This window comes from Rattus rattus, chromosome 5 (genome assembly GCF_011064425.1).
Source record: "Rattus rattus isolate New Zealand chromosome 5, Rrattus_CSIRO_v1, whole genome shotgun sequence".
Lineage (NCBI taxonomy): Eukaryota > Metazoa > Chordata > Mammalia > Rodentia > Muridae > Rattus > Rattus rattus.
Window position 1 is genome coordinate 66,055,858 of NC_046158.1, and position 10,170 is coordinate 66,066,027.

The following is a 10,170-nucleotide window of genomic DNA, read 5'->3' on the forward strand; positions in this document are numbered from 1 at the left end:
CTCACACATTTAAGAACCAATTAGCACTTCCCAGTGGTAGGGCTCAAGCCACTTTGTAACCCATCAGCAGCTGCTTTAAGCAAGCTGTTCTCACTCTCCTTACCTCCTACCTCTAGCCCCCTTGCTGCTCCTAGTCCCAAACAAGGTAGCATCTAAACAGACTATGTCTGGTTGAGCCATTTGCTTGAAAGACCATGGAAGGAGAAGCCCTGATGTGTATCAGACCAAGAGTAACAAATCTGTTGATATTGCCTCCAGGGAATGACTTTTCTACACTGCAGCTCTCCGTGGGGCACCTTCCTCCTCCCTGCCATGAACTGAAATGTTCAGAGTTAAATCCCTTTTCTCATTTGCAGCCTAGTCCATCTCTCACATCTGAAGCCCAGGGCTCTTTATGGAGTAGAAACCCCTTGCTGGGGACATGAGCAGCTGGCAGTATTAGCCGAGCCAGCCAGCTGCAGCTTTGAGCCTGAGGAGGAGGAGGAGGCAGGTGAAGTCTCATTTAGCCATATCCAGGCCCATTTGTGCAGGAGTTTATGGACTTGAGCCACCCTGGAATCTGTGAAGCTCATTCCCAGAAGCTTAGGTCTTAGGTGCTCAAGGAACTACTGCTTCTCCAGCAGAGCCAGAGAGTACTCTCAGCTGGGGCAGTGGTCTCTAAAAGGACCCGATGAGGCAAGCAGCATGGAGGTTTACTCACAAGGAAGAGAGTGTAAGAATTGAGCCTCCATTCTTCCCCTCAGAGCTTGGAGTTGAATGATGGTAAACAGCTAACAGCTAAGCTGCTGACACCTTCCTGGGAGGGACAAGGAGGAACCAGGACTTACCTATGGGGTCAGGAAGAGGAAGTGGACCCTGTGCTGGGTCCTCGAGTTGAGTAGTAGTTAGACGGAATGTGCTGACAGGAGCATCTCAGCATGTGCAAGAGCACTGCGTTGGGAACTCGGAATGTGGGCAGAGACCCACCAGCAGGTGTCTGAGGAAAGCGAGGCGCACATTGAGAACTGAGGTCAGCTGCATGCGCAGAGTTGCGTGCAGGATTCGCAGGTAGAGCAGTGGCTCTGTGAGCAGGATTTGCTACTGAAGAGATGTGTACCCCCTAGTGTCTGACCTCCCAAAAGAATCCTGTCTTTGTCTTGCTGATTCTGGGCTACAGTTTATTGCTTCTTGTTTGGGAGTTGGGGACTAGGGTAAGTAAAGGATAGAAGCAGTCTTTTTCAGGTTCTAGGGGCTAGAACCTCATTTTCCCCTCCCCATTTCTGGCTTCCTTAAAGCAGAGCAGCAAGTTGCTAGTCCAGAAGCCCAGCAGACAGCAGCATTAGGAGCCACAGCCCTGCCAACTGGACCCTCCAGCCAGCTTTGCCATGAACAGTAGCACATTTCAAAAAGTAGACAAAAAGGGAAGAATGAGCTGCAAGAGGAAGTGAAGATTGGGTTGCTAAGTGCCCTTCTGCAGCCTGTGCCCAGGCGCTTAACCCACAGCTCTGATTCCAGATACCTTGCTGGGGAGCCATTTGTCAGCAGTGTTCTCCATGCCTGCACTTTCTCATCCAGAGGCAGGCACGGCAGCTCCTTACTCCTTGAGTAGACTTAACTGGTGGCCAGGTCTCCAGGAGCATGCATAGGAGCAGCCTAGTTGAGGTTAGTCCTTCTTCTGGGCTGGGCTGTATACCACCCCACCCCACACACACCAAGGCCTGGATTTGTTAGTTTGAGAACCAGATCTGGTTGTAGTAATTATTGTCTTGTAGCTAGCCATTCCTTACATTATGTAAACCCAACAGAACCAGAACCTGTCTGCTTCTCATTTACTTTTTCTAAAAATCTGAGGGTCTAGGAGTATAGCTCAGTGGTAGAGCACACTGTGTGAGGTCCTGGTTCAATCACTTGCATTCCCACCTCTCCAAACAATTAAAAGCCATTCAGCCATTTCTGACATTTTTTTGAGGAACTCTCCACAAGGGCATTTGCTCTTGTGCTTGCCAGCCTTTAACCAACAAGTCGGAGCTGCTCTGGGACATCAGTGTTGCCCTGCTACAAGCTTCCTGCTCTCCATTCAGGAGGCAGCTTAGAAAGTGAGGGAAGTTCATGGTTGCTCCCAGCACTGGTACAAATGAGTGGAATCATGGGAGGCCCTGTCTCCCTGCTTCTTGGAGAACTCCATGGCTCTGTCTCTCAGCCTTGGGCCTTTGTCTGTTATGGTGAAGATAGAAGTTAGAACAGCCCTAGGCCAGGGAAAAACAGGTGCCATTATGGAAGAAAGAGCTAGAACATACACGGTCTTAGTTCCCACTTCCTTTCTCCTCCTTGGCTGTATACCACCCCCAGAATTAAATGCAGCTGAAGGGCATTATGGGAAGTTGCTAATCCCACCTGTCTTCTGCATTCAGAACTTGCCAAGGAAACAATCTGCCAACAGCACTAAACCAGTCTCCTGTTTTTGAAATGCTAAAAGAAATACTTCAGCTCTGGAGGAGGAAGCAGCAGAGTTACCCACTATGCCCACCATTGCTCAAACCCATATCCACTGGGCTTCAGTCCTTCTTTCCTGTTGAGAATATACCAGCTGCTGCCTCTTGGCCTCAGCTTAGCATTCCAAGCTAGAGTCACAGCTCAGGATTCTAGGCTGAGGCTGTTGACACTCAGCCCCAGAAGCTGTGGTATGCACATCTCCCCAAGTCCAATCCACTCTTTTTCAGCATGCACTTTGTCTCACATTGTATGAAGCACCATGAACTGACAGGTTTTAGAAAAGGAATCACATGAATCACAAAATGAAACCATTGTGTCTCATCCTACAAAGGGCAATCCCATAAAGGAAGCAGGCATAGAAAGAGTTCTCCTGAAGCAGAGTAAGAAGCAGTTTTCGGGTTGGGGATTTAGCTCAGTGGTAGAGCGCTTGCCTAGCAAGCGTAAGACCCTGGGTTCAGTCCCCAGCTCCGAAAAAAAAAGAAAAGAAAAAAAAAAAAAAAGAAGAAGAAGCAGTTTTCAAAGTTGTCTCGAGTCTGGAGCTGCTATATGCAGCACAGGAACCACTTTTCAGTCATCCATACATGTATTTGGCAAATAAACATTTCATCCTAGACCTTGTGATGAACAAGATCCAGGAAGGCCCAGCAAGCAAGAGATGGAGTCACTAGTGACTGAGTCAGAGAAAGGCATGTAGCAGTATTGGAGCTCCAACTGCTACAGCTCTATTCTTGAGTAAAAAATGTGCCTTTATACTGACCTCTGAACCTGAGCTTGTATAGTATCTCAGTATGCATAGTCAGGGAGCAGATCTGGGTCAGCTTTAGAAAAGACTGTTGTGTGCATTGCATAGGTCAAGAAAATGACCAGGGTCTAGTCAGAAAGTCCTCAACTATCAAAAATACTTTTGATAGTTCTGGAGTTGCTGAGCTTTGAGCAAGCTGTGGACTTAGCCAGAGCTCAGTTAACTAAGAATTAGAACAGCAGCCGGACAGTAGTGCTGCATGCCTTGAATCCCAGGATTCAGGAGGTAAATGCAAGAAGAGCTCTGAATTCAAGGTCAATCTTGTCTACAGATGAAGTCTCAGGACAGTCAGAGCTACACAGAGATACTGTGTCTTACTCAATGGAGAAAAAGAATCAGAAGCTTAGTGGCAGCAACCTGGGAATGGGATGGGAAGAGAGAAGAGAGTCAGTTAGGAAATAGCCAAATGGAGGGTGCATGGGCAGGCAGCAGGGAAGAGAGAAGAGAGTCAGTTAGGAAATAGCCAAATGGAGGGTGCATGGGCAGGCAGCAGGGAAGAGAGAAGAGAGTCAGTTAGGAAATAGCCAAATGGAGGGTGCATGGGCAGGCAGCAGGGAAGAGAGAAGAGAGTCAGTTAGGAAATAGCCAAATGAAGGGTCCATGGGCAGGCAGCAGGGAAGAACAGAGTCTTATACTTGAGTGCTGATCACAAAGCACTCTGGGGCTGGGCTTTTGTAGCACCTTTGGCTCCAGGGTAGCTTTTCTCTCCCTGGGAACAAGCACTGGGAAGTTCTGGGAGTTGGAACAGACACAGTTGACAGGCCCCAAGCCAGCCCACTACAGATCCCCAAGGAACAGGAGAAAGTCCTCAGAGAGCTCTTGGGAAGCCATGGAGATCACCTGGATCATAGGAAGGACCCCAGGAACAAATAGAGACTTCACTGTCACTGAGGTCTAACTTGACCCCTCCCATTGCCCTGCCCTACTAGTTGAAGACTTGGCCCCTGAGACTCAGAGCCCTTCAGTTTTCCTATCTTCTGAATACAAAGTGAAGCTGAAGCTTAGCTGGTCAGGACAGGTGCAGGGTGGGGTGGGGCAGTTTCCTGGGGACCTCAGGAAAAGCCAGCTAAATAAAAGCCAAAGCTTGGTTGGGTAGAGTCCTCACTGTTTAGTGCTGAGGAAAATGGATCAAGACCCAGAGGGAGAATTGAGCAAATACCTGCCAGGTCCCATGCAAGAGAGAAGAGGCCTGAGACAGAGCTAAGTCATGAAGTAATGAGAGTAACTAGCCTAGAAGTCTAACACAAATAAGCAAGCCAAGAAAAGACTCAGGACAAGGGACAGAGAAAGCCCTGTAAAAACATCTATTGAGTTACCTGTCATCCATGAGTACTCCAAAACCAAAGAGTTCTGAGCCAGGCAGGATAGTCGGAGGAAACAAATCAGCACTCTAGGGGAGCTGGACCTGGCCTGGCTGCTGGGTGCCAGTTACGTGGGCTAGCATTTCCTCTCTAACACTATGCAGGTCCAGCCAGCTACTTAATGGCCGTACGTCCAGGTCTGTGGGGAGCAGACCTTTGCTACCTAGAGCTGCATATTGGCATCACAGCTGGCAGTGGTTCTCTTCAGGGAAATGTGGTGTCAGGCATACAGCCCAGGGAGAGCACTGACCAGGGGCTGATGAATGAAGACCCACGGGAAAGGGAGAGGAGAAGACAGCTCTGTCAGGCTCTTAGAGAATAACAGAACCGAGGGAAGATCACGTTGAAATACGCCTGACAGATTGCCTGTGGACCACACCCAAAGATTAGGTGGTAAATCCCATTCCAGGACCAGGTCTGAAAGTCACCCCAGATGGGGACAGACAAAGCAAACTGTCCAGTCTTCTCCTCTGCCTCTTTCAAAGCAACCTGCATTCTGAATGGGGCTAAAGCCAAGCACCTGCTGTGGTCCAAGCTCTGCTCTGACACAGGTGCATAGCCTCAGCCTTTTCCTCCGCAGTACAGCAGAGGTATGAATAGTAGTCCTTGGGACTCACTCTTGTCCTGCTCTTAGGACTCTGTTCACAGTGCTGAGGTTGGCCTTAATCCTGTTTTTTGTTGTTGTTTGTTTGTTTTGCCTAGAATTCCCAGCATTTGCTAGCTCCTGCTGCCTGGCTCAGAGACTCAGACCAGCAACTAACTCCTTTCTTCTCCTTTGTGCCTTTCAGGCGAGGGCTCGGAATATGGTGGCAGTGGGGAAGATGCCCTCAGCCGGATCCAGAGGCTAATGGCCGAGGGTGGCATGACAGCTGTGGTACAGCGAGAACAGAGTACCACCATGGCCTCCATGGGTGGCTTCGGCAACAACATCATCGTTAGCCACCGCATTCACCGCAGCTCCCAGACAGGCACAGAGTCAGGGGCTGCTCATACTTCCTCACCCCAGCCCTCCACCTCTCGAGGACTACTCTCAGAACCTGGGCAACTGGCAGAGCGAGGACTAAGCCCCCGGACAGCCTCCTGGGACCAGCCTAGTACCTCTGGAAGGGAACTACCCCAGCCAGCCCTGTCCTCTTCCTCCCCTGTCCCCATTCCAGTTCCCCTTGCCAGCAATGAGGGACCAACCATGCACTGCAATGTGACCAATAACAGTCACCTTCCTGAGGGTGATAGTAGCAATGCGGGGGAAGCTGCAGGCCCTAGTGGGGAGCCACGGAACCGATAGAGACAGAACCAGGTACTGGTACCTCCCTCAAGCTGCTGAGCAGGAACAGGACCTCACAGCTGGCTGGGAACTGGACACAGAAGAGCTGATGCTTGCATCCAGGAACAGGAGCAATGAGAGGGTGGGGCAGTGGGTAAGGGGCAGTCCAACTGGCAAGGCTGGCCTGGGGTACTAGAGCCTTCCATGATCTAGAGCCCAGAAGAGCCTCACTACTGAACCTGGTGTGAATGAAGAAGCAAGGGTATCTCTGCTATGAGCCCCCATTTCTGCTAGGATCACTGACCTAGGGGATTCAACCCTGGGCATGAGCCCCAGAAGAGCGAAGTCTTCCAGAGCTAGACCACATCATCCTGGACAGAATGGTGGGGCAGTTCTTCTCCGCCCACTACTGGAGGGAAGAGCCACCAGGAGCAGAGGAGCAGCCCCCCCCCCCAATTGCTTCCATCTTTAAAACTTCCAGAGTTCCAGCCTCTCTCATCCTCTTAGCCCACAGAGACGGAAAAGTCAGGCCCAGCTTCCATGCCAGTGACTTGTTACACTCACGAGTGCGACACCTGTGGAGTGAAGGAGATAGCCTACTTGACTGACACAGGATGGAGTCGATACACGGTGGTGGACAGGTCCTCAGGAGTGGGGGGTGTAGGCTGGCCCGCCCCCAGCATGTCCACCAAGCTCCGCCCTTCCACAAGACCTTCCGTGCAGCACCTATGGGTGTCAGTATTACCTAAGCATAGGCCAAAGCCAGCCCAAGGTTGGAGGGAGGAGATTCCAGGTCAGAATGTGAGGTCTTGGTCTGTGATTTGAGGTGTTGCATGTGGAATCCTGAACTGTACGTGTAGTTTTTAGTGGAGAAATCAAGGCTCTGATCATTTTGTTTTTAGTATGAAAATGTGATTTCCTTTCTGTTTGTCACTCATCATAGAAACATTGTGGTGGGAGGAGAGGGGACAGTCTACTGCTAATGAGGGAGACACCAAAGATCTACATCATTAAAATGATGACATGCCCCTCATCAGGCTCCTGCTTGTTTCTGTGGAGAGGGGAGGAGGGAAAAGGGTTTGGGACTGCGTTGTGGAGGACATGAGACTGGGTGGCCAGGCCTCCTCAGTCATTTCAGTGGACCTAGTTAGTAATGGCATCCTCTTTGACCCATTAGCCCAAGTGAGCTGCATCCTAGGCTCTGATCGACGTACATTGGGGCAGGCAGGCATGATGGAGGGAGTCATCCTGATTGCTTCCTACCAGGGATATAGGCCTGGAGTGACAATTGAGTCACCAAAAGCTTCACTCCATCCCATCCTAGAGATCACTACAGCAAATTCTGAGCAGCTGAGAGGAGACCATGGGCTTGTCTGCAAGTGCCCCTGAAGGAGCCATTGTCCTGCCCTGCCCATGTGTTTTACTTCTTCACATGTCAAGCCAGGTTAGAAAGAGGCCTTAAAGAGGTGGAATAGAGAGCTAGAGACGGCTCAGCAGAGAAGAGCATTGGCTGTCCTTCCAGAGGACCCAGGGTTCAATTCCCAGCACCTGCTTGGTCACTCACAACTCTGGTTCCAAGGGATCTGATACCTTCATACAGATGTACAGTCAAAACACCAATGTACATAAAATAAAAAATATTTCTTTACATTATAATAGAAAACCTGAGTAACTGCCACAGGTAGGGCACTGGCAGTCAACGTGGAGGTGGAGGTAGGAATGGTGAGAATTACAGGTTCTGTCACAACAGAAATGAAAACAAAAGTGGACAGGTGATGGGAACTGCTCTGCAGTTCACTGTAGAGTACTGCCGGAGAATTGTATCAATAAACGTCTGCTAGCTGTGTGACTTTTTGACAAGCCACTTGCCTTCTCTGTGCCTTGATTTTCCTTGCAGTGGCATTACCCTTGGAGGAGTGCACTATGGGACCACTTCGATTTACTTTCAACCCTATAAAATCAAACCATTGCAGCTCACACTAGCATCTTGAGACTGGCCTTCCTTTAAGGGAGAGATTTTGAATTAAATATTGAAGGGTGGAGGGACACCCACTGCCAGGTCTATTCTTTCACACCTGCTACTACACTACAAACAGGAGAGACAGGAGAGACTCTGAATTTCATGAGTGTAAACAATGTACTAAGTGTGCTCAATCTACCTCTCTAAAAAACCTCAAGTGATGACTTCAGTTCTCAGTTATGACCACATGACGAACAGCCAAGGTACACACAGCTGGTTCTGACATCAACACAGAAGTCAAGGCACAGGGGAAACTGAACACTCTCTCCAGCTGATTGCAAACAGAATATAAAAAGGACTTTCGATAAAGTGAGCATGCCTTGTCCTCCTCTACTGATTGGCTGACTTGGGGGCGGGGGTCGTCACACCTTGACTCCATACCAGTTCCTTAGGAAGTCTGCAAGCAGGGAGAGCCTCCTCAGTGGTAAATAAGCCTTTGCAGGATCCCTTACACATTACAACCATGTGATGTCAGCAGGGCAAAGACTGGTTGTCCCTTAAGAGAAAAGGAAAGTGGTCCAAGACCCAGTTATAACAAAGAAAGCAGAGAGACTAAATTGGGTCCACTAGTTCCAGTTCAGCTTTCCAGAGTTCATCTGTGAGCTCTGAGATGTGGGTGGGTGAGTTAAGCCCAAGCTTCACAGACTGCATTAGCTTTGCCTATGGATGGAGGTATTTCTGTTTTCTGAAGCCTCCTGTCCTTAACCAGCCTGGCTGTCTTTTTTCCTCATGTGACTTGTTTCCTTAACATTCTGCCCTCTTCCATACACACACTTTCACTCTCCTGAGAGCATCCTGCTCCTGGCCCCAGGGACGGGGATATGATAAAGTGGAAGAAGTCGATGCCATACAAAACAACTGAACAACTCTCCTGTGAAGTGGAGGCAAGAATAGCACTCTTTTCATTTTTCTTTACAAGGATCATGGGAAACCAAAGCGCCCTTGTGAAGGAAGATGGCTTCTCACACTAGCCTGCCTAGTCAACTCTAGCCCTCAACTTTGACTATTGTTGACCTCCCTCTCCTCTTCAGCATGGAGAAGCCTGAACCAGGAGCCTTCTCTCACCTACTCTAGTTCATGCCCCGACCCATTCTTAACTCCTCTGTTGTTTCAAAGCTATCCCCACCACCATCACATCCCCTAGGAACCCCTACCAGTACCTGCAGAGGAAAACTGGGACTTCGTGTGGTTTTTCCAAGAGGAGGAGTCAGCAGCTTAAGGTTAATTGGCTATTGACACTCAAAAAGCTTTGTGGGTGACCAGTACTCAGGGCCCGGGAGCAAAGGGGTGCTTTCAACCCTGGCTGGCTCTGGGGAAAAAGCTCCTGTGCCTGATCTAAGTAACTGGCCTCCAGACCAAGGACGTGTGGAGCTGTCCGAGGTGCTGAATCTGCCTACTTTGGGACTTAGCCTAGTACTGTTGGAGATCGGAAAGACTGGGCTCTCCTTCGGAGCCTGTTCTGTCCCAGGTGACCTTGGGCACCTGACTTCCCCTCATCGGCAGCGCTGAACTCATTCTCGGTGTCGCGGCTGGATGGGAGGCTCGTGCCACCTTCAGTCTCACAGCTAGTGCGCGTCCCTTCCCGGGCGTGGAGAGTGACAAAATCTTTTGCCAGGTTAGATGCTCGCCCGTCCAATCTCACCTGCTCTTCCCCAGGCCCCGACGGCTCCAGTCTTTTGGCTGCCCGGCGGCCAACAGGCAGCGCTCTGCCCCGACAGAAGCACGTTGCTAGAATCCGCCCCGCTGCACACCAGGGGCCTGTTGGGACCAAACCCTCAAAATCAGGATTAAACTGCAGGCGGGACAGCGAAGGGGCTACAAGCCATGGAAGAGAGGCGTGAAAACACTTCGGGGTCCAGAGTGCGTGGTTAGGGCGGAGGCGGGGCTCATAGCCAAGCTTGGCCGCCTGGTTCCTCCCCAGCCCGCGAGGGGGCGCCTAGTCCCCATGACAACGCGGACAGCCCCCACCCCACCCCCCGGAGGGCAGCGCCGGAGGCTAATCCTCCCTGGCGACTGTGGGCGGTGCCCTCGGAGCTGGAGTCCCGAGGCGCGGGCCATCTCTCGGGAAGGGTGTAAGCATCAAGGGTGCCCGACACTCCAGGTGGTGACCCCCGCGCGTCGCCGCTGGGTGACCGGCCCCGGGCGGGCGGTGCGTCCCCACCACGATTGGCTGCTTCCCTGTGACATCACGCGGCTCGGGGAAAAGTGCGAGCGTGAGCGCGAGTCGGAGCCACAGCGCCGGGAGCTGCAG

At 51.0% G+C, this 10,170-nt stretch overlaps 1 protein-coding gene across 8 annotated transcripts in view; it reads left to right on the forward strand.

The window, feature by feature from the left end:
• The window catches only part of Ambra1 (autophagy and beclin 1 regulator 1), a 188,797-nt gene extending 181,865 nt beyond the window's left edge, over positions 1-6,932 (forward strand). For all 8 annotated transcript variants that reach the window (XM_032903707.1, XM_032903706.1, XM_032903710.1 and 5 more), the window contains one exon: positions 5,424-6,932. In XM_032903707.1, coding sequence (XP_032759598.1) covers positions 5,424-5,920 — 497 coding nt within the window. In that variant the 3' untranslated portion in view covers positions 5,921-6,932. The remainder of the gene's footprint in view (positions 1-5,423) is intronic.
• The last annotated feature ends 3,238 nt before the right edge of the window (positions 6,933-10,170 follow it).